This window comes from Crocodylus porosus, unplaced genomic scaffold (assembly GCF_001723895.1).
Source record: "Crocodylus porosus isolate Cpor-Errol unplaced genomic scaffold, CroPor_comp1, whole genome shotgun sequence".
In the NCBI taxonomy this organism is placed as follows: domain Eukaryota; kingdom Metazoa; phylum Chordata; order Crocodylia; family Crocodylidae; genus Crocodylus; species Crocodylus porosus.
Genome location: NW_017728906.1, coordinates 63,406,848 through 63,431,798, shown reverse-complemented (window position 1 = coordinate 63,431,798; position 24,951 = coordinate 63,406,848). Strand labels below are relative to the sequence as shown.

Here is a 24,951-nt window from a genome sequence, read left to right as displayed (position 1 = left end):
CACTGGTAATAAGGCACAATTTGATCTAGTAGCTATTCCCACAGTTGTATCAATTTTTGAGTTACAGAAACTAATTATTGAAGGCTTACCTTGAGTTTGTTTTCTTCCTGCTGCTACAGCAAGAAAAATAAATTTGGAATCATAACATTTTCCCTGCATTGTATTAATCGAAGGCCAAAATACTCATCATTTACTACATAGTTCACTGAGCAGGGCCCCACCAGAGTCAACAGTATTTGCATTGCATACCCAGAATCCCTCTGTCAGCCCCTGTCTTAGCATGGAGCATATGATTAGTATGGCCCTGCCCTGCACAGTAACCCCACAGTTTAGCACTGCTCAGCATGTGTATATACTCCTGATACCCCCTCAGAAAGGCCATGTTGAGTGTGGACATGTGGTATGTGGTGTCGCAGACACCATGCACCACACATGCAGGCATTCCCTGCACTGCTACGTTGCATCATGGGGGAGTTTTTTGACCCTGGGAGATCCTGGGGTCAAAAAAACCCTTGTCAAAAAAAAAAATAGCAGGCTAGTGCCAAGTGGTGGCAGCACATGCTGCCTAAAACCAGAGCCTGGTCAGGTGGAGTCATACTTCAGCTGTTAGCCAGACTCCCTGCCACTGCTGCTGCTCCAGGAGGCTCCCAGAACCTCAGGTAAGGTGGCTGGGGCCAGCCCACTGCTCTTACATGGGGAAGCCTGCCACGCACTGAGTACATGTGGCTCGGGTGTTTCCTGGGGTCAAATAGTAATGGCTCAAGGTGTGCCACTGCTGCTTGCCCTTGGGGAAATAAACGTTCAAGCTTGTCTGGACACACCAAAAGGATTCATATGCTAATTAGGAAATGGGTGTTCTTGTCAAAAGTCCTAGAAGCCTCCAACAATGTATGTGAAGATGAGGTGCAAGGCAATCTGGTCTTGCTTCACCTTGTGGAGGGCAGTGTCACATTAATCATATGTACTGGGCTGAGAGAGGGGCCAACTGAGGAATTCTGGATATGCAATGTACTGGCTCACCGTGACTCAAAAAGAGTCCACTTAGTGGACACAACCATCTGTTTTTTTCAGCTGGACTGCAGTAACTTATTCCTGTGGTAGCAACTTGGCTTTTTGTCTAAGATCAAATGTAGCTCTTTTGTCACCAAGGAGAGGGTTTCAGGGCTGCTGGCCCTCCCAGTGCCAGCCTGTTATTGTAGTACCTCCACATCTGAAGTACTGTGTTCAGTTTTGGGCCTTCCACTACAGAAAGCATTTGAACAAATTGAAGAGAATCCAGTGGATGGCAACAAAAATGGTGAGGGGGCTGGAGGACATGACTTAAAAGGAGAGGCTGAGGGGAATGGGCTTATTTAGTTTGGAGAAGAAGAGACTGAGGGGATTTAATAGCAGCCTTCAACTACATGAAGGGAGGTTCCAAAGAGGATGGAGCTAGACTGTTCTCAGTGGTGGCACATGACAGAACAAGGAGCAATGGTCTCAAGTTGTAGAAAGGGAAGTTTAGGTTAGATATTAGGAAGAATTTTCTCACTAGGGGCACTTGGTCCCACTATCACGTGTATGCTGCAGAGGGAAGGCCAGGGCCCCCACAACTCAGCACTTGCCAGCAGCTGACCCCCCAGCTATGGGAGAAGTGGGCAGGCTGTGTGAGGACAAAAACAAAGAGGATTGAGCCCCACACCACTTTATTTTTTTTCCAGCAAAGCCTGCCAGGGGCAGAGGGTGAGCTGCTGGCAGGCTATCACCGCTCCATAAGAGTGATGGAAGTCCCTAAATTTAAATAGTGGGTCACAATTACAACCTACCATTTCAGTTTAGGGGAACTAAGCCCCCCTCACATGTACAAATGCCCCAAGAGGGTAGTAAAAGTTACCCAGAGAGGTGGTGGAACCTCCATCCTTGGAGGTTTTCAAGACCTGGCTGGACAAAGCCTTAGCTGGGATGATCTAGTTGGGGATGGTCCTGCTTTGAGCAGGGGGTTGGACTAGATGACTTCCTGAGATCCTTTCCAAGCCTCATTTTCTATGATTTTACGATTCCAGGTCCAGTGCCAGTTCCCTATGGAGGGAACCCAAACCCAACACCTTTCATTGTGAGCACATGCTTTTTTTGGCAGCAATTTAGTGATAGCGTATTTGATGAGATTTCCTTGTATGCATTTATCAGTTGAGGGACCTTTTTTTCCTATGCTAATGGGGACGGGGGGAAGACCTCATCTTGGAATTGAGTAAATACGGTAATATAATAATGAATACTGAGACCAGTCAGCTTTTCAACTCAATTTTGATTTTTCTGGCTTTTGTCTGCAAATATTCATGGTCTTTGTGATATGGTGTCTTTAAATCCTTCTTATCTGTTTCTGGAAGTAGCGCAAAGCCAGTTTTTAATCTCTTGAGAGAGATAAATTGCTAAGCTTGAAAGAAGACTGAAGATCAGCCAGAATGTCTTGGGCATTTTTAGTGAAATAAGTGGTTTTCAAATTCTGTTTGTTTGTGCTTTATCTCTTGAATGTAATAAATGAAAGTGCAATTGACTTCAATGCTATATTCATTTTCAGGCTTAGAGCTGAAATGATTACCCTGTAGATCACTTACGCTCTTGTCATTTTACTTCAGGGCTTATATTCGTTCAAGTGTATTTTTCCTTAACTAGTCTAAAATCAATGCTTTATGAGCAGTTTCTCAGCATCTTAGCCACATGTTTGAAAACAAATGTATATTTTTGTTTAAATGCAGTGTAAGACTTCAAATAATATATTTACTCACATATGACATACAGATTTTACCAAAAAATAGCTCTCCAAAACTAGGGTGAGTATCTTAAGTGGAGATGCTGATTTTTTTTTTCTTTTGCTATAATAGAGGCAGGGTGAAATAGAGCAAGCAGACACTGGGTGTGTCTACAAGTGCATTTGATGTTGGGCCATTTTACTTGTGAATAAATTACTTGCAAGTAAATGCTTCTGGGCAGGCATCTACATGGTATCTACATATGCAGGGCATGGGAGAAGATTTTCTGCTCCCAAAGGCAAACTGCTCCCTCTTTCTGGGGCACTGCAATGGGCCCCTCCTTCCACCAGGGGGAGCTGGAAGCTCTAGCCACAGCTGCCTGCGACTAGAGGCCATCTTTAAAAGGCAGCCCTGCTGCCTTACCAGCTGCCTATCTAGCCAGGAGCAGCTTGCATAGCATGGGAACATAATGTGGCAGCTCTCGTTGCCACAGCCTCTGCATCCCTGTACCATGGCTGCTATAGTGCCTGCCCTTGGCAGCGACAGCCAGCACCCTAGGCTCCTGCTGGCCATAATGCTAACCTGCTAGCACTCTAGCAAGCTCACTGGTCCAGGTCCTGCCAACTTCCCCACACACAAAACCCACTGGCCATGTTCGTAGGTTCCACCACTGGTAATCCTCCTACCCCCTGGGCCTCCAGCCCTGCCACTTCTGGGCCTGCTAGGCCAGCCAGGACTGGTGACTGTACATCATCCAGCACACCTGGGATGATGAGCAGTAGCTGGAGCCATTCTGCATGACAGGCCACGTTCTGGGACTTCCTGGAGCAGCTCCGCCCATGTCTGGAGCGGCAGGACACCAACATACAGCTGCCCCTCCCCACAGACACCCTGCTGGCCATAGACATGCTGGAGCTGACTAAGCCCACCAACCTGCACTACATGGGCCACCTCTTTGGTGTGGGCAAGGCCACCAGGGGGGGCAGGGGATGGCATCCTGCAGATATACAATGCCCTCCAGGACATGCTGGGGCACACCATGCTCCACATACACAACCCCCGCCGAGGTGGTGGCAGGGTTCTGTGCCCTGGGTTTCCCCTATAGTATCAGAGCCCTGGACGGGACCTATATCCCTGTCACCCACGTACCCCATGGCAACCATCCCTATTACAGGCAGAGGGGCTTTCACTCTTGTGCTCCAGGCCATCGTCGACCACGGCAATTCCTTCAGTGTGAGTGCTGGGTGGGCGGGCAGTGCCCGTAACACCTGCATTTTTCAAAACTCCATCCTGCCTGCTGTGCAGACCAACGGGTACCCAACCCACAATGTCCTGCTGATGATGATTGCCGTGATGCCCTGGGCACACCTGACATGGGACACTGAGCTTTGATGGTGCAGGAGGCAAGCTCAGGCTGTCCTGCAACCACCACCATCACCTGGAGGGCTACCTTTGGCTGTGCTACATGTCCCTGCCCTCCACTACCAAGGGGTACATTGCTGCCAGTACTGAAATGTTCCTGTAAGAATCCTGTGCCTGCTTAGCTGCGGGGGCATGGCTTGCACAATAACGTTTGGCACTGTCTCCCACCTGCCTGTATGCTGTAGGGGAAGAAACCAGGGGCCAGGAGAGTGTGGACAGCTTAGATGAGAAGGAGGGGCAGTGAGGAGGAGCCAGGCCAGGGCAGGGAGGGCCCTTCTTCCAATGTGGGGTTTACCATGTGGGCAGAGCTGGCATACCTGAAAGCTCCAGTTGGTCTGGGCTGGTGGCGATGTTGTGCGGCTGCGAGCAATGTCCTCAGGCAGTGGGGTGTGGTGTACAGGTGCCCAGCCAGGTCCCCACCCCCAGGGTAAAGCTGGTGCTGCTGGCAGCCAGCGGTGACATGACCAGCCATGCCTTGTGTCTGGGGCTGAGGCTGCAGAGCTGTCAGGGCAGGTGCTGTCCTGGGCTCCCTGAGCTGCTGGTGGAGGATGCAGCAGGATGCTCTGCTCATGCCCCTAGGAGCCCTCCTCCAGTAACACATCACTACTGGTGCCAGACCATAGCGGAGCCTTGGGTAGGGTGCCTGTGCTGCTGTACACAATTGTGGCTGTGACCTGGGTCCTAGGGCGCAAGAATCTTAGTCAACTGCTGCATAAAGAGCATGGACTTGTGGGCACTCCTTGACTGATGATTGTGGTCAGTGATAGTGACTCACTGTGCCTGCGAGGCCTTGACCTTTATGCGGCATGGCTGCACGGACCCATCTATCCATGGTCCCACATCTGGCCTGACAGCCTCTCATAGATATGAGCACTGGAGCGCCTGCCCTGTGCAAACTGCCGCTGTATCTCTGCCGCACCCTGCAAACCTTGAGGTTGCCAGTCTCCTGTGACCAGTTGGAGCCCCGGGTTGTGGCAAATGGCATTGGCAATGAGGTATCAGCACTCCCATGCCAGCTCTCCAGGCCTCCATATAGCTTTCCCTGTGCTGCTGAGCGTGAGCAGCTGGCTGCAGTGGCTAGCACAGGGGCACAGTGCAGGACTCGGAGCTGCATGGCAAGGCAAGGTGATGTTCTGCAGCACCGGCAGGCTCCAGAGGGGTTGCTGGGTGTGGGCTGTGAGCAGCTGGTGCTGGCCCCAGCAGCCAGAAAGTGGCTGCAGCTGGGCCCAAGGGCTAGCAGACCTGGCAGGAGCCTGCATCAGCCTGCCAGGCTGGATGGCATGGGCCTAGCAGCTGAACAACACTGCAGTGTCAGGTAGCAGTGTTGTGGTACAGGCAGGCTGTTATGGCTAGTCCACGGCCTTTGCAGGGGCAACAGAGACCAAGAGTCCACCCTAGGCTCCCTGCTGGCGTGGCTGAGGGCTCCAGATGCCTGAGGCTGGTGCTGCCATGTAGGCAGCCCGGTCCTGGGCTCAGGCTGGGCTCTTAGTGGCAGGGCTGACCAGGAGCAAATCTGCTCCCAAGTGGTGTCCAAACGAGTGTTGCTGAGCAGTAAGTACTAACAAGTAAATTTGCTACTTGCATTGGTAGGTAACAAATTTACTCGCCAGTAGCAATTTTTACTGCACTGTAAGAATGTACATGTGTAGCTGCACACACTTATTACATAGTAAACTATCCTATTGTGCAGTAAACCGTCTTGTGTAGACATGCCCACTGTGACTCATGGCTGCCACCTCTCCCTGGGCTGCAAAGAGCAGGAGTGGGTTCTAATGGAGCAGGGTTCTAGTGTTAAACCTTTCACAGCTGCTGGCAAATAGTAGCTTTTTTCTGAAGAGCTACTGAATTGGCTGAAGGTGAGTGAGCTGCTGCATGCAGTCTGTAACTATCTTGAGGAGGCTTCTGTGGAAACAACACTGTATTATTTAAAGGAACTTAAGTACAGAACTGTTTGCCAGAAAGAAGTGACAGTCTTGTATTTGCCTTTGCAAGGTTTGAGGTCTGGCCTTGTTGGTTTGCTGCCAAACCAGGAAGTTCCTTCTGCCTTACCATACTGGGTCTCCTGGCTTACCGCACTTTTCGGATGCTGTATTTCCAGGAGGACTTACTCTGTGTCATGCAGTTTGCTGTGATTCTGGAAAAATCATTTTTTCTACATTCTGCAAGATTCTACATTCCAAAAACAAGTTGTGTGTTTTATTTGGGGGGGGTGTGGTATGTGAAAAAATATAGTAATACATCACACAGATTCACTGATTCCAGAGTGGATACAGCAGGAGGGCCAAACAGCCTTTTAGGCTCAGCAATATGCAGGAGGATGTTAAACTACCAGACCTACATCTTTCCATGAAATTATATCTTCAAAGATAAATATACTTTCAAACTTGAAAATGACTGTATTGTAATCTTACCTTGAGATAAGTTGTAGTATAGTGTATTTATTCACTGATTTTTCTGCAACTTTTAGACATAGGTTAAAGTAGTAATTTCAACATTAATGGGGCTTCCTTGCTTTTCTAATATTATTTTGTTTCCTTTTCCTGAGTAAATTAAAATATTCAGTTTTTTTTATTTATTGCTAGGCCATGTATGATGCCATTCAGAGATTGGATAAGAAATTTGACCTGCTCCATCGAAAGGTCTCAGAAATGCAGCATACGCGGGTGAAATCATTGCTGTTGAAACCTGTGAGTATGATGATCTAAAATAGTTATAGTTTCTTCTCTTCTCTTATATATTAACATTTGTAAACTCTTTCCAGCCACTTCCCCTGGTTAAAAATTGTAGCCGACCAACAAATTAAGAATCTGTTTTGAGTAGATTATTGTGTTTCATCTTTAGTTGTCGCTGGTATATCAATGTAAGTTACACCAGTGTAGGTGTCTTATGTTCACTTCTGTTCCTGAATAGTCATTTTCTCAGTGCAAACATGGTATTAGCAGTTCTCCATCACCTAATGGCAAGGCACTGCAATACCTCCTACCAAAGTAACTACCCAAAGGGAGCTGATTGATATATGTTACATTGTTGTCTGGAAGAGATGGTGTACAAAGCCAGCATAAAATCGTGTGGCTTCATGTAGTTTAGTTGTACAAGTAATTTTAATTGGCTTTAGATCTCAGAAACTGTGCTTACTATATTACTCTATGTGATTAGTTTGTTTGGTTGATTGGTTGTTTTTTTTAAGAATGAACTGCATTAAATTACTTTCCTCTCTAACTTAATCCATCTCACTATTGCATATTCATTCTGATGTTAAACAGACACAGGATATTAATATTTGTAGTTAATTAGCAAGCTAATATTAGAAGAAAAGCATCCTAGACTGTGGCTGAGAATGCTGGGAGATCTGCATAGCTGTGATCGACAGAGCAGTTTCTCTGATTTAAAACTGTCCAGCAGGAGCGATATCATAACAGCCCAGTATGAAAAACCATAACACTTTATGCCCAGGGCCACAAGACAAGTACATGGCCATAATTACTGTCCTGACAACTCCAGCAGTGAATGGTTCATTTGCCCAAATTCAGCAAGAATGGAGAAAGCAGTGCTACTTAGCCCTCTGGGGCACTAGGACCCAATGACCTTCTCTCTGACCTGCCTTATGACAACTTTCTCTAACATTCTTCTTGGATTAGAGATGATCTCAAAGTTATTTGAAGAACCTTTTTTATGTTTTGCTTTTTTATGATATATAAGGGAGAAACTTCTCAGACTAGAGAAGAGTCCATCCTTTCTGGTACAGACCAGAGACTACATCTGGGAACTCCTGTATCTTGCCCAATAACCAAGCTCTATGCCTGGGATAACTGGTGACGCCTAGATGCAAAGCTGCCCTCCTATGTATTTTACGTAGAGACTCATTCTCAATATGGGCTCCAAGTGATGGAAAATATGCAACTTCTTTATTTCAATAGTTAATTAGCCTTATTAAAAGATTGCATGGTATCATTTTTTCATGTTGAATGCTACTAAATTGGACATTCAGCCTTTGGAACTATAACAACTAGATCTGCTAGACAGAACAGTTTTCTAGTGTTAGATCACTTCTCCCTAATTATAAACCATCATCAAGTTGTCTTGAATGTCTCTTTAATTAACATAATATATAGCACTCTCTTAGGCTTTCATTGAAAAGCATGTTTTACAGATAATAAATCTTTGCTGTCCTCTCTTGAACTTCTGTAGTTTTGCTGGAGTTCTTCTTGGATATCTTGGAGAGGACCCATATTTCTAGCTCTTATTCCATAACCAAAAGTGATGGCATTTAAAATTCTCACAAAGCCATTCTTTCTCCACAATGTTAATGATTTAAAAATAAGTAGATATTACCTAAACATCTTGCTTTGACCAACAAGCCTTTCTTCTCATAACTACTGTATTTACCTGGATTCAAGCTGACTTTGAATTTAAGATAACCTCCCTAATAATTAGATTCTAGACATGGAAAATTATAATTTTCCATGTCTAGAATCTCTAATTATTAGAGGGCCATCTTAAATTCCTAACCCTTCCTCCTCCCCACTGCTATGGTGGGAAAGCAGATGTAGGTGGGCAAGCAGTGGGAAAAGCAGGGGGGGGCTGGCAGGGGAAGGACAAGTAGACATGGTAAGCAGGCAGCCTAACCCTTGTCCCCACCACTTACTCCTCCCCCACCACCTGCTTCCTCTGATGCTGCTGTTACGAGCTGATCCTGGCACAGGAGGAGCCCCAGAGTTGCTCTTGACCCACTCCTATCCTGCACTCCGGGAAGCCCAGCTGGGCCAGGGACAACATCAGCAGCATTCAGGTTCCTCCTTCCAGTGTCAGCCTCCTGCTTGGCTCCTTCACAAGTAGGGAGCAGATGCTAGAAGGAGGAGTATGCATGCTGCTGATGCTGCCCCGGGCCAATCTGGGCTCTCTACACAGCTGCTCCCCCCAGCTTCCAGTGGGAGCAGCCTGATTCCTGGCTGGCAGGCAAATGGAGCTGCTGCTGGCCCGCTCCAGCCTTGTGGTGCATGGAGGGAGAAGCTGTAGTAATGCACAGGTTCCTCTTCCTGGGAGTGGGTCAGGAGTGGCTCTGGGGCTCCCTTCATGCCTGCATCAGCTGGGAATCGGACTACTCCAGCTGGGAAGTGTGGGGAGCCCAGCTCAGCCTGCAAGCATGGACCCCAGCTCAGCCTGGGACAGCAGCACCAGCATGTAGGTTCCTCCTTCTAGCCTCTGCTCCCTGCCAGCAAGGGTGATGGGAAGGGGGAAGCCAGCCACAGAGCAGATGCTAGAAGGAGGAGCCCGCATGCCACTATTACTATTGCTGGTCAACCTGGGCTCCCCACACAGCGTCTTCCCACAGTTCTCGGCTGCAGTGATCCAATACTCAAAGCTGGGACTTGTTACATGTTGTACCTCAAGCTACTCAAATGTAGATCAGTGTTAGTGCTAGCTAAAGTTTAGAGCAGTCACACCTTAAAGCTGAAAAGCTGCTCTTACTATCCCCCACCTGCACAGCTGTGACTTTTGACTAGAGGGCCTGTTGATAAGGGGCCTGACTAGGAGCTACAGCTGTGAGTTGCCACCACAGGGCTGGTGAGCCAGGACAGCATTCGATTCCTGTTCTAGGTGTGGGGTGGGAGAAGGATGGGGGGCAGGAACGTAAAGCTGGGAGGCAGAGAGTTAATGGGATGGGGTGTATGATGAAATGTGAGGTGGTAAGGAAATGGGGTTGGGGAAAGGGTGGTGAAATGAAGTCAGACCCTGAAGAATAAAATAAAAAGAAAAAAAGGAATATAAATAAATAAAAATAAAAAATAAATACAAGGAATTTAAAAAGAAATTAAGAGAAAGTAAATTAAAGAAGGTCTCCTGTTTTAATAGACTGGGATTGGGAATGTGGTGTGAAGTGTTGATCATGTTTCCAGGAGTGGCTGGGAGATGGCAGTGGTGAAGGAAGGCACTTTTTGGGGAGCTACTGTCCCTGCCCCAAGAAGGAAGCCCCAGCTCATGGGGACCTGATCTAACCCCCTATCTTGTTCCCACCCCACCCCCAGAACTCCACTCCTGAACCTGCCCATGATCTGCAACCTAACTAGCTTGCATGGAATCTGCAGGCTGTTTGCATAGGGTTGCACCCCTAGGCATGGAAAGGTCACACCTCCAGAGGTAGGAGGGGAGATGGCTTGGTAACAGAACTGCTCCCGGGCAGTAGAGTTCAGGGGATGGAAAGTCCTCACACAAAACAGGAGGGTGGGAAAGGGGGCACTGCATCCTGGGATGCTGGAGGACTAAAACCTGGGCAGCTCATCCATTAATGGATCATGAATTGGGATCAGAGGTAAATCTTCACTGTAGTGGCATAGCCTTAAGCCACCTAAAGTGGACTTAAAACTAGTTTCAGGGGTTAAAGTGTGAATAGTCCAGGGGTTAAGAGCTCCAGGAGCTGCCTAAAATTAGTGTGTAACCAGGCCCTAAAACAAAGCTTTGTTTTCCTCATTTTGAATGGGAAAAAAACCTCATCTTGGAATCAAGTAAATATGGTACTGAAGTTTTACTCCCTAAATGTTGCCTTACTAACCATGTCCACTCATAGAATCTTTGAGGTGAGACAGGACTTGAATGTTTTATGTTTAAAACTAGCACTGAATGAAATGAGAGGCAGGCTGGGGATAAAACTTTTTTTTTCTGACCTATATTGTATTAGCTTCTTTACAGTATATAAAAAGGTGTATGTCCAAATGTGTTTCCCTTTTTTATACAGCAATAGCATCCTCTTGCACCTCAATAGACTAGCTGACTAACTCTGAATTTTTCAACCAGAACTATATGAAAACAACCCATTCTCAGCTACTAAAAAAACAATTCTATTCTTTGCTACCTATGGGCATTTTTACACATGCTCCAGGAGTTGTGGGGTGAGGGGCAGATGGTGCTTTAATTAGCTCCCAAGAGCTGCTCTAGTTAAAGTGCCCACAGTGTCTTGTGTATTCAGCATCTCTGCACTTCAAAATGGTGGTGGGAGCGCTTTAACTAAATCTCATCAAATGAGCTTTAGTTAAATCGAACCTGCTGCCATTTTGAAGTGCTGGATGCTGAATACACAGGACGCCGAGGCAGCAGACTAATTTAGCTGAGTCTGCTGTCACATGCTGTAATCATAGTGCATCAGAGCAGGCATCCCACATGTCTACAGACAACCTATATTTTCAGTCATTTGGAGGAAGATTACAGAGCAAGTCATGGGGAAGAACATGAGAAATGGAGGCTATATTAGGACATGCCTACATTGCATTAAAGCACCATCATAAAAAAACTTGTCTCATTTCTGTCCCAGTCCACATGCTAGAAGAAATCTCATGTAGCCGTCCTTATGAGCATGCCTGAGGTTGAGAGCCTGAGAGTAGCACTGGACACATGCCAGAAAGTGGTTCTGTGACAATATTTTCCATATGTGGTGCATACACAGCAGGATTGAGGGAGCAGAGCATCTTCCATGGTGACCTTTTGTAGCACTGTCCAGTACAGTGTAGATGTGCCTTTTGCAGTTAAATTGAGAAGTGGATGTTTACCAAAATAAATGTAGGAAGAAGAAGGCAATAGTACTGGCATTTTTATAAGGAAACTACCCATAGGAAAAGTCTGATCAGTTTCAAACGATTGAAATCTCCCGTTTCCTAAGAAAGAATTAGTCAGCAACTTTGTGTAGTTTAACTTAAATATTGTTTTCAAATTACATTCACAGAGACCCATTGGATTTACACACAGAAGTTCCAATCATTTACCCCATGGAAAAATTAGAGTACAAAAACAAATGGAGAGGGAGTCAAGTCTTCAGCTCTCTCCCCCAGAACAGGGGAAGCATAGCCCTGCTATAAGAGTTAGACTGCAAAAGAACCATCTCCACAGCCGTATCCAGGCCAACTCTGCAATCAAACCTGTTCAGCAAACTCTTCAACTTGAATCACAACAACCTGCTCTTCGACAGAGCCCACCCCTACCCACTATCATTTCCACTCGTTCATTGCATTCACCATTCACAGTGGGTAACAGGATCTCTGACCTTCCTACACAAGCAAATCTTGCAAGCACAGTTGTGGAAAGCACAGTCAACATTGCAGCAGCAGCATCAGGTTCACCGCTTGTGTCATCAGTGATGCCGACACCCCCTGAAACCAGTCTGGGAAGAAATACCATGATGATGAATTACAGAGCTTCTGCAGGAAGTGCGAAAGAGCTGCCGTCATCATCTGTCTCTATCAATCTTAGTTATGGTGAGTTACAGGTAGCATATGCTCAGAATAGTAGAGTAGATAGTAACAGGAAATAAAATGTGACCAATAATATGTTACCTGATGTTACCTGATCCATTTCCCTTACAAGAGGATGCAACAAAGTTGCCCATTATCAACCCCACTTCTGTTTGATTTAGCACTGAAACCATTGGCTACAGCTATAAGAAATAAATGGGTGTTTATAGATGTGATCCAGGAGTGGGACCGAGGGGTGCTTTAATTATAGCGGCTTTTGGAGCATCACGTATATCAGCGTCCCTGTGCTGCAAAAAGCACAGGGATGCTGAGACACGTGATGGTGGAGTCTGCTGGAATGCAGTAATTAATATGCTCCAGCAGACTCGATTAACGCACTGTAATTACAGCACTTTGGAGCAGCCTTGCTACATGTCTATAGGCACCCAGTGTGACTTGCCACTAAAGGGCTGATGAGCAGGGGCATGCCTAGGAGCCAGGATATCCAGGCTCTACCCCTATGAGGGGTGAGTGGGAGGGTACTGGGAACAGTGCATCCTGGGATTCTGGAGGACTACACACTCCTCATTTTATATATGTGAAGCAGACTGAAATTACCCTAGCATGAGCTAAGATAGCATAACCCAGTGTTAATCCTCATCTGATGTGGTATAACTTTGAGACACTGAGAGAGTACTTAGCACAAGTTAATGAGCTTTACTCTGTGGATACTCACATTCAAGTGCCTTTAGTGTAAGTGTAACATGTAACTTTATCCCTTTATCACATGAGGAAAACCACTTTTCTGACAAAAATAAAGCAGCTGAACTGACTGCCTCATATTGCACTGACAAAAAGTTTCAGTTGATTTTTACATTAGACTTACTTTGATATGCAGAATAACCTGTGTAGTTCAACAAACTTTTTATTTACAAGTGGAGACAATGATTTAGGATTACATTAAGAATGCACCCTCTTCTTGTTCTGTCCTACTGATATAAGCTATTGTCATGCTGTGTACTCATCTTGCCTAATGCAATACAAGAGCTAGGACCTCTTGCAAATACAAAAAGCCTATATACATCACTAAAATTTCTGAAGCTGTAACAATAAAGTGCAGTATTTAAAGGGGGGGAAAAATAAACTGTAGGATTTTCTTGATACTTCGTAATGAAAACTAAACATTATCATACTTAATAAACACTTCTGTTAAACAGGAGGCCATCATTTGTTCTCTTTTAGAGAAAGCAACTTAACAGTGTTTTATAGGAGGAAAATTAACTCATATATAGAATATGTCAAAGTCCCTCTCATGTTCTGCAAGTGGACTGTTTGGTAAGTGAGAGATGCTTACAGTCCCCAAAACCTTTTTGTTTTTCCAAAATATTTAACTTTAGAAACCATGAAAAAGAGCTGTATATGGCATTGGATTATACATGTGCCATTATGTAATGTGAAGTCCCTTTTTCAAAATGCACATATACCCTTGAGTCTTGTGGCGTTTTTGAGTCTAAAAAGTATATGCATCTGATAGTTTCACATTATTTACTTCACTCTTCCGCAACATTCACAGGCACCTCCATTCAGTTTCTGTTTCTGCACATGTAAATACCAGCATGAAAATGCTAGTAAAATAGTAATAAATTGTAAGAATTTGTCTGGAAAAGTTAGATATACTTATATGCATATTAACAAAGTAGGGCATTATGATGATTTGATGTGCTTAATGCTTTTTTCTACGTGCTGTTGCTTAGTCAGTTTGGGCAAATAGGTAAGGTTAACCAACACAATTTTTTGCCTTCCTGTAAGTGCAAAGGCAGATAATATATAGCTGACCTAATTTTCTTGGAGAAAGCTTGAGAAACACATTTCTAAATGATCTGACCATTACTTAGCGCTAAAGTGAGAAATTGGTTTGGGGAGAGCTCCTTTTTCAGCAGTTTGTTTAATCTTCTTTAAATGCTTTTGCTTTACAAAGAGTATATTGGTGACCCATCGAGAAATATAAAAGTTCTTGGCAACTATTTGATGAAGGCTCGACAAAAAACCAAGCCAAAGTATGCAGCACGCTACTTAGTTCGTGTCTTGTTCCCCAAAGAAACGTTACTGTGTAGCATTATGGGTGTAAGTGCACGGGGGCGCAGAACATTGGATCCTAACAAAGTTGCTGCAATAAGAGGTATGTTCAGTTTTTTAAATATATATAGCTCACTGCTCTTCCTTATCAGCTTACTTGAATTCTTAAATTATAACTTTTCATTGTGTAATATCTACCTTCTGATTAGTTGTTATACAGCACATAGATTAGCCAGTAGTGGATATAGGCATCACTGTGCATTTTAGTTTTGAGGAACATTTGAATCCAGCTTACCTCAGTTGCTCACACTTCTACTATTTCTGGAATTTCTCTCATTTTTCATAATTTTATATTCTTATTGTTTATCATTCAAAACCACTCATATTTATTTTAAATTACATGTCCACAAAGTTAATGGGCATATTAACAGACAAATCAGTCATCACGTTTGTCACCTAACTTCCATTTTCTTGCTTGTTTAGAATATGGATAGTAATTAGGGCTGTGCGAAATTTCGACAGATGTTTCGCTTCAAAGCTGTTTCAACACATTTTGAGCTCGAAACAGCGAAATTGAAATGAAACAAAAGGCCTCAAAACAGCTTCAAAATGAAACAAGCACACTCAAAACATTTAGCAAGTTTCAAAACGTTTTGAGTTTTGAATTTGGTCATTCCTTCCCTAGCCTGTCCCTGCCATCACATTCCTTCCCTAGCCTGTCCCTGCCATCACAGCAAACATACCTGCACGTGAGCATGAATGCAAGCATATACATAAGCTGTTGTTTTTCATAAGCTAGTGTATAAGACATTCATTGTAGTTACAGATTTTTTTTTTTTCTTGACAGAAAAGAAACCATAGTTCATAAAAACTGTTAATGGGTATGTTAGCCTTTCTGCTGGTTTTGTCATCTAGGCTGGTAGTCAGGCAAACTTGAACTGTTTCAATATATCAACCAAGAAATAATGAATAATGAAAATGTTACTTACTATGTACAGTTGCAGAAGTATCCTTTCATACTTTCCTTCATATTGTCATAATTCTTAAATATGAATTGAAAATCTTAATTTCATTCACAGATCTTGGTTGGTGCATTAAATCAATGTATATCCTCTTAAAACACTTTTAAAGCTTCTTTATTACCACATAATGTAAAATATTTCCCTCATTTTATGTGCAGAATTTCTTGCAACTAATTTCCCAACTTATGATCTGAGTGAATATGGAAAAGACTGGAAAACATGCATCACAAATGTCAATGCCATGATCCGCTGCCTACGCTCTGAAACCAAAATAAACCCAGTAAGTCATCCCTTTTTTTCCTTTTATTTTTGCAAACCTTTGTTTGTACATGCAAGGGTTGTATATACAAGGACCCTGCTTCCTCTGCATGCTGTCACTGGCTTCCACACAGTGAGATGCATTTGTGCACTTCAGGTCTTTATATCACGCTGGTATATTACCTCCCAAAGCACTTGGAGCTCTGTATAACTGACTTTCTAAAATGCCATGTGTTACTTAACAAGTGTTTTGTATCTGGCTCGCTTGTGGCTTTTACTGTTGAAATGGACAATTAGCTATTTCTTACATCTGTAGAATTTAATTTCTTTTTTTCAGAAACTTGTTTAGAACACTCACTAGAAAACTAATGATTTTCTCTCAATGTATCTGTTAACCTTGTTTGTGTATTTCAGGAGATAGCAGAAGGGAAAGAAAAAATGGCTGACACTCCAGATACATCTATTTGTGTGGATTTAAATTATAGTGGGGATGATGGTGAAGTCAATTCTCAAACCTCTCAGAAAACAACCAGTGCAACAACAAACAGACTTCAGAACTCTGTATGGGATAAAGCCCCAGAGGTGTTCCGTGCATCTTCGGCCAATAAACTACCGTCTTTGGAACCAATGGGTAAATGCTGAAACTTTCATCTTCTGGATTCACACACATTATATTGTAAACAACCATTTTAGAAGTGTGTAGTTTACTACCACAAAATAGCTATGATATTTTGGCTGGTGAAATTATGAAATTCAGGACCTTGAGTCCTTCCAATGAAAAACAGGGTTTACAGACCCACAAGGTTATTTTTTTAGCTAACGAGTCAACAGTTTTTCCATCCGCTCTTGTCCCATAACACAGCAAAACTTTGCAGTTCTACTGTAAAGTTAGATGCAGAAAAAATCACATGGGGAATACAGTATTTTTTTTTATATGTGGCATTCATTTTCTCCAAAAAACAGCTCTCCAAAATTAGGGTGCATGTATTAATCAGAATTTCACTTAGTTAACTGAAACCAGCTTCAGTTTCAAACTTAAGTCTGAAGTTAGAAACACCCTGTTTTGATTCCTGCTTCACAGTGTAGCAGCTGTGGTATTACTTATTCAGGCAGGTGAGGGAATGAATTGACATAATGACTCATTTTTCTACACTCTATAGGTATTGCCTTGATGTTCTACTAATCAAGCTCACCTCTCTTAGATGCTACTGCCTGCAAGCTGCTTCAGGTTTCTGTATTTCACACCCTCCTTAGCTCACACGCTTTAGCCCTTTTCAAAATCATAGTCCCTTCCATGGAGAACAGTCTTTAGTTTCAGCTAGGGATTCAGCTATAGTTATGCAGGAAAAGAAAGGTGGGTCAGTTGTAGACTAGGCTCTGTCCCTGCAGTATTCAACCATAACTGGAAAAATCTTTTTTCTTCATTCTGGTTTTCAAAAACTAAGTGTGTGTGTGTATGTAATATAGATGCATGTGTGTGTGTGTGTGTGTGTGTGTGTGTGTGTGTGTATATGTATATCTGTGGGCATGTTGTATGAAAGAAAATATGATAGTCCATTTAGCATTTTGAGAATTCCTTCATTACATACCCTATTTCCCCCCTTTGCTGGCAGAAATAATAAATGTTCTAAGCTGGATTTGTTAAACAGGAAAGTCTCTCTCTCATTTGAGAAGAAACATCTATCGTAATGCTAAATTTTGTAGCAATTTCCAAAATAATCCCCCAAACCTTTAACAGTTGCTGTAATAAAAATCCACCATTTTACAAATGCATCAGTAACACAAGGTGCCTTGTGTGGCATATCATGGCAAGAGAGCTACAAGGGAAATTCTCTGTTTTCAGTTCCTCTTGGAGGCAATGCGTTTGGATGTGAGCAAGATAGGGTTTTAGCAAGCTCAACACCACATGCAAAAGGTGACATGACGCTCACCCTTCTATGCAGCAGACCTGGTTTCCTTTTCTTTTTGCTTCCTGTAATGCAGCTTTTATTATTAATTCATTATTAATGGAACAGATTTAGGTTCAGAGTAATAAGAATATTCATTCTGTTTTCAGTTCTCGGCAGGAAGGTTTTAATACTGTCACAATAAAGCAGGGCCCTTTTTTAAAGGCAAGAATGCAGTCCAGGAAGCAGTCCTTAAGCAAGACACATGACATGAATAGCATTACTGAAAGTATAGCAGAACTATTATCATACTACTGCACAGAAGAGCTAAAATGTATTTAACAGCACCCCATCCATTTAGATGCATGGGATTTCATATGTTACTGTCACAGAGCTGTTTTCATTGGTCATACTAATAGGACCATGATAGCTAAAATTCCCATGATGTCATTTGGAAAACCAGGGATTTGTTTCATGTTGTGGATAACATTTTATTCCTTACCCTTTTATATTAAGTATGCTTGGTGCTAGCTGTCTGCCTAGCTGGCTGTCACATTTCCACTCCCAAACTATTAAATTATAGTGGTAGCTCTAGAGACCTCTCTTGCTATACAATGTACAAGTGATATGAGTTCTTTCAGAATGAAAGGTGCTTGGTCTCTCTTGGTATGAGTGTTTTATATCTTTGCAGCTGGCCTTTTTGACTAACTCTTTGGAGTCCGGAGGGAAGAGAATTGTCTTGTTTGTTTTTAGTATAATGTGCCTAAATAATGTAAATAACATAGTTACCATTTTAACTTCCTCTCCAGAACTGCTTGGGAGTCCGTGGCGCAACGTTCAGCTGCCCTTCTCAGTTATTTATGTTGCCAAGGGAAAGTCTCGGCCAGAGTTGTCAGCTCGCTACTTGATACGCCATCTTTTCACAGAGGACGTACTGGTGAAAAGTAATGTGTATGGCAATCTGGAGCGTGGCATGAGCCCTCTGGACTGCAATAAGATCAATGCTCTCAGAGGTAGGTGAATGTAAACTCTCTTTTAGGCTTAAATACAGACATTCAAAAAGCCTGAGCCTGAATCAATTCAATCTTTGCAGGGTAGTCTAACCTGTGTAGATTGAACTGGCAAGCAAGTGACTAGACATTCACTTTTGATTCCAGAAATGTGGGCACATGCCTGCAGTGGCAGAGGCCAAAAGCCAGGGGGCACTAGAGTGAGCCCTTGGCTACTGAGATGCTGTGCTGAGGGGGTGGTCTGGGCAGGCCCCAGCAGGCTGAGTATGACTGGGGAGGGGTTTAAACCCCAACCCTGGCATGCACAGTCCCCAGTCAGGGTGTACCTGGAGGGGGAAAGCAGCCCCCCCCAGCTCGAGCAGTGGGTGATGGGTGTGGGAGGGGGGAGGGGTGTGGCCAGCTCAGGCAGCAAAGTGAAGCGAATGGAGGTGGAGGAGGGTTTAATTCCCGCCTTTGTCCCACCAGCATGGACCCCAGCTGGGTCAGGCAGGGGTGCAGCAGCTCCCGTTAGGCATTTCCCATCCCCACCACCTCACCACTTGAGCAGTGGGGGATGTGGCCAGCCTTCAGTGGTAAGCGGGCGGGTGGAAAATACCTAACGGGGGCTGCTGTGTCTTTGCCTGGAAGACCCCAACTGGGGCCCATGCCAGTAAGAGGGGGAAGAGAGGGGGGAATTGAACCTCCCTCCATCTGTCCGTTGGGTCAGGCTTCTCTTGGGGCTGGCCATGCCACATTCAGCTCAAGCAGCGAGTTGTGGGAATGCCTGACAGGGACTGCTCTGCCCTTGCCAAGCAAACTCTGGATGGGGTCCCCTAAAGGGGAGAGGGGAGGGAGTGGGAAATAATCGCCCTCCCTGCCCCCTTTGCTTTAGGGGGCCATACCTGTCAGCATATGGCCACGCCCCTGCCCTGCTTTGGCTAGAGAGCAGAGGGCAGGGCTAGCCCTGCTCTCTAAAGCAGACAGCATAGAGCCCTGGGCTGAAAAGCATACTGGGATGCTGGGATTTAACTTAAACCAGGTAGGGGTTTGGGAAAGAAGTTCTATAAACTGGTTAGACCTCAGTCAGTTAAGTCTGATATTACATTAAACCAGGTTCATCTTAAACCAGTTCTGGCCATTTTGAAACTGGTTTATGTGCACTAAACTTTTGTTCTGTTACCAGTTTTAACTAGTTTCTGATCACTTTAAACTAGTTTATGTGTAACTTCTGTCCCTAGACTTAAAGATTGGTCAGGGGATAAACCAGAATGACTAAACTTGTCTTCTAGTAAAAAGCTACACAGCTTCAGAAACATCTCATAAAACTGTCCCATGAGATCATAGGCATGACCAGGAAGAGTGATATAGGAGAGGGTAACAGAATAGACTTCCCCTTTTAAGATCTGATGGTTTTGGGACCATACGCGCTTATTCAATTAAGTGGGCCCAGCTAGCAAAGGAATTAAGTACTCATAAAAGTCAGCAAGTGACACAGCTGAGTAGAAGCTTCAGATGGGAAATTTATTGCTGTATTATGCCCTTAAGCAGCAGGATTAAAAAGCCTCTTGAAATGGTATCCCAAGATGAGCAGAAGAACACAGGAACAATGTCTCCTATTACTGCTGTAAAGGCGTGTCCAAAATTGTACAGAACTTTTGTTCAACCCCTCTTGCACGCCACAGCAACAGGCATCGCATAATGAAGCAAAAAAACCCTACAAAGTGCTGCAGGAGAGACAAAGGCACCACCGTCTTGGCCTCTGCAATGGCAGGGGTTTTTTTTAATGTGAAATATACCCAGGTAACCCCAGAAAGAGGACCATGCTCCACACCACAGAGACAAAAAAACCCCAAAACACCCAGTGGTCCTTGCCAGTCTGACCTGAAGGAGAATTCCTTCCTGTCTCCCTTAGCAGGTGGCCTTAACCCTCAGCCTCTGAGCAAGTCCATTAGTCAGGAACCAAAGAGGCTTTTCAGTAGCACTAAGAGCATCAGTTTTCCATCCTGCAGTACAATTTTCCATCCTGCAGTACACAAGCTAATTTTTTTAGCTAACGAGTCAACAGTTTTTCCATCCGCTCTTGTCCCATAACACAGCAAAGTTTGCAGAGAAAGGGGGAAAATCCAGAAGCCAAATAATGCATTCAAAGGAGAAAAATCCTTCCTGCTTCTTGAAGACGGCCAATAGAAAGCCTGAAGCATGGGAATAAGAAACTAGGATATGGTGCAACAAGTATTAGAGGTGTGTTAAAATATAAGAGGCAGAAGAATGTGTGGGAAGGAAACCAAATCCAGAAAGAACAAAACTATTGAATTCTCTGTAATGCAGCATGCCACAAGTTAGCCCCACATCCTCTCTGAGTGCCATTCCAACCCCTGTCCTCTGCCTAAGCTTCTATTCTGATTTCTCCTGCCTGTCCTATCTGCATCTTTGCTCCCTTTCTCTTTGCTAGACTGTCATGTACAGTACACAGAGCCTGCCGCAGGTTGGCCACCTTGACCTGATGCACACTCTCAGAAAATGGAGCCTGTCCAAAAACCTCTTGATATTGCAAGAATTGTTCTGAGCATAAGCCAAATATTAAAAAAAAACAGTCCCCTGAAGAGGACTTAACATAAGAAATGCCACACTGGGACGGACCACAGGTCCATCTAGTACTCTGTCTCACTGTGCCAGGCAGCAGATGGTAAGGGATAGAGTCTGAGTCTGAGTGCTGATTGCATAAGCAAAACTTCAGCACTCCACCCCAGATAAATAGGCAAAATTTGGTCTTTAGCCTATCAGCTTGATTTGCCTGGCCAATTTCTGTGTGTTAGAGGATGCCTTTCTAAACTACAAGTAGCGCTCTTCTGATATGACCAATGATGCAGCATGGCCAAGTAGACTGGTATCACCTATCACAAATTATATTCAAGAGGAGGGGGGAAAGGAATCATGTGGTTGGATTTGTATGTAAGGTTGTGTTGCTGAGGGTCACAGAACAAAAGTGATTGAGGTCACCAAGGTGTTTGTTGCATACTTTTTGAGCCCAACACAGAATGCTTCCCTTGCTGAATGGCTGACTCTTTCTGTTCGAGTCTGCCTTTCCTTCCTGCAGTGCTATTAAAAGCAAGCAAAACCATGAGGGTGGCAGTAGAAGTAGTAGTGTAATAAGTAGGCACTGGGTGAGTGAAGCAGGTTGTAAGTAAAATGTATATGAATTACTGTAGGAAAGGATGGTCAGAGCCAAAGTGGCTGCAGTTACCTAAGCAGGTATGGCTAAAGGCAGTAATGGTAGCAGAAATGGTACTAGGGAATTACTTGGCAAGCCCGAGCTAGACTAAGACCCAGATCATATTCCGGACGTGAGGGATGCCAGATGCATCTGAAAAGATTTGGTCTAATTTCTTTGACGCCTTAGTGGATGGAAACCAAAATGTCCCCCTTCCTTTTCCCTCCCATTTCTTTTTCCCTTTAGTTTGGGGAAAGGAAAGAAATGAGATTGGGGCTGATATTGAGAATCTGCAGTGGTAAAATCTTGTGACTCTGGAGCCACGTAGCATGGTCTGTTGCACTGATTGTCATGGTGAGCAGAAAAGAAAAAACTGAGCCAGCAGCCTTCTCATCTCATAAAAGATGCTGGTTGCATTGTGAGGTACTACAGAAGCTGGGTGGCAATGTGGGAGGCACTTGAGGAGTTCATCATTTTGAGGAGTTTTGACTCTTCAGGGTGAGATTTGCTTCCCCTTAAATAGCAGATAAGACAGTGAGACTGATTGACCATCTTTATTAAGTGTCTACCATAGAGGCACATGAAAGGAAAGGCGAAAAGTTGGTTTTAAATTGAAATGGCATAAAAATAACCACAGATGACATTTTGCCAGCATAAATTATGTATTGAGCAGAGGGCTTAGGAACAATGTACTTGTTTGTACTTTGAAATTGAAAAACTGGTAAATGCTTATTTTGAGAGATGTAATTCAATTAAGCAACGTGAAATACAATCACTCTTGGATTTTAAAAAAGTAATTGGGAATTGCTTGTCTTGGCTATTAAAGAAGCAGCAGCATTACTTTACTTATGGTGCTACTTATGCTGAGTATTCTTTTATTGCTTTGATTCTGACGCAATAAAGTACAAACACTTGCAGTTTTTCTTTCATTATTATTTCTGTACAGTTGTTTTCTGCTAAATTACCTTGGTTTTTGTTAGCAAACCAAATTATCACAAACCTTCTAAATTAGGGCTGGTCTTGTATAGTGCTGGGCACCTGCTTGACTCAATGCTGAGTCTCTCCTGCTCCTGCTGATTTCAGTGGGAGTTAAGCACTTTGAGCTTAGCATTTTGAAGATTTGAGTTCATCGAGCTCTTTTCACATTTCCTTCCTGTTTTAAGGCCACTACTCACTTTTATATAGTTCAACTGAAAAAAAAAATGCCATTGCAAAATAGATCTCATCATTGCTTCAATTTTGACTCTTGTTGCTTAATGCCTTTTTATATTGGTAGAATGCACTCGTTTTGGTCCAGTTATATCCAATTAAAACATGAGATTGAAAATATAACTTGCATAAATAACTGACTCATTACTTGCTCATTTATTGTTTAGACTTTCTTCAGGAGAATTATCCATCCTTTGATCTAAAGGAAACTGGATACGATTGGAAAGCATGTGTGGCTGCCATAAACAGTACAATTCGCAGTCTCAGACATGATCACAAGAAGGCTACAGCTGGAGTCCGGAGGAGAGTATTGGCAGCACCACCACCAAGTGAAAAGAGTCCTCCCCAAAGCCCCACTTCAGTGAAGCCATATGAAAGTGACACTATCAATCTTACAGACTAAAAAGCTAACAATCATTTTGCATATTTTTGGAGCCCTGCAGTAGGTTGTACTATACAAAGCTGATCTTGTTGGGTAGTCAGCAGCACTATATAATATACGTCATGAGACCAAAGTTGGCAGGGGACTTAGGGACCCTGCCTCCTAGAGCCACTGGCACTCATGCCAGTTATCGAAAGTACTTCCTTCATTCTTATTAGAGTTTAACTGGCACTCATCTGATCACCATCTGCTTCCTCTAAAGTATCGACCCCACATTAGATTACTTCAACTACAAGAAGCACACTGCATATCAGGTCAGGAGCAACAAAGAGGAAGGGGAAAATGATGTTCCTTTCTCAACTAAGGAATACAGATGTCCAAAGTCCATTTGGACCATCCTTGATCAAGTTTATGATGGTGGGGGAGGTAAATTTGTTCTGCAACTGGATAATATAACAAGGGAAAAATCCAGTAGAGAAAGGAGAGAGTGATTTGTACTGCATCAAGCTGATATTTCTTGCATCTCCTGTATTCTTCCCCCTACCCCTTTCCCCTACCAGTCCTGCAGCAGAGACTTTGCTGTAGGAAAAGGAAAGAGAAACACAACAATTCCTGGTAAGTAATACTTTCCTCTTTCCTATGGCTTGGCTCTGGCCTGCAGTGATTATTAAAAAACAATATTTGGTTCTGTTTCCATTTTGGACTGTAAATAAAAAAAAATTAAGGGTACGTGCAGATGTCCACCACACCTGGTCTGCAGTCACGGGGTTTACTTTAGGTGGTGTCATTACAGATCAGAAGCGGTGCATGCAGACGTTCACTAGTGCTGCAAGCTGTTCTGGGAAACTGGTGTAAGTAACTTAGGACAGGGGAAGGGCAGGCAAGATTGGGGAGGCTAGCAGAGCCACAGGGGCATTGGCAGGTCTGGGAGTGGGTTGGCAAGATTTGGGGGAGGGGGCGGACAAGTCTCCAGGGGGTGCTGTCAATCTGTGCCTGGTGGAGTTGGGGGACCAAAAATAGCCCTGTCAGGGTAGGAAGAGCTCAACCCCAGGGCTGGGGCAAGTATCTGGGCTTTCATTCACTAGCTTGGGCTAATCTGTTCCCAATCTGAGATCACTTCCTTAGGTGAACTAATTTAGATGGAACACAGCATTTTTTTTTGCCTGATTTAACCTCCCCAAACTTCTGCACAGACCTTAATTAGGTTGATCTAAATGTAACATCTGCACCTACTCTAAAAGAAAAAAACTATCAGGACTTAACATGGCAACTTGACCCACTGTTCAAAAATACATATCCCACTTCCAGTCTTAATCCACAGTGGATATAGATCTGCTACATCTCTAGGTTGCAGCTAGCAAGCCCAGATCCTAATCCAAACTCAGGTAGTCATTTCCATGGATTTTGGTGTGTGTAGAATCAAGCCATTGGCCCGTCTAGCTGGAGGTCCAGCAGTTCATCCACATAATGACTAAGATGACAGTTCTTACACCAGCCAAGATTCTTTTAATCGTCACTTTTTAGTATTCTACGCTCCTGTGAACTATT

At 43.9% G+C, this 24,951-nt stretch overlaps 1 protein-coding gene across 2 annotated transcripts in view; it reads left to right on the top strand.

The window, feature by feature from the left end:
- BEND2 (BEN domain containing 2) overlaps positions 1 to 24,591 on the top strand; it is a 51,754-nt gene extending 27,163 nt beyond the window's left edge. For both annotated transcript variants that reach the window (XM_019529251.1, XM_019529250.1), the window contains exons 6-12: positions 6,734 to 6,838; positions 11,866 to 12,394; positions 14,349 to 14,549; positions 15,627 to 15,748; positions 16,141 to 16,357; positions 18,422 to 18,625; positions 23,189 to 24,591. In XM_019529251.1, coding sequence (XP_019384796.1) covers positions 6,734 to 6,838; positions 11,866 to 12,394; positions 14,349 to 14,549; positions 15,627 to 15,748; positions 16,141 to 16,357; positions 18,422 to 18,625; positions 23,189 to 23,424 — 1,614 coding nt within the window. In that variant the 3' untranslated portion in view covers positions 23,425 to 24,591. The remainder of the gene's footprint in view (positions 1 to 6,733; positions 6,839 to 11,865; positions 12,395 to 14,348; positions 14,550 to 15,626; positions 15,749 to 16,140; positions 16,358 to 18,421; positions 18,626 to 23,188) is intronic.
- The last annotated feature ends 360 nt before the right edge of the window (positions 24,592 to 24,951 follow it).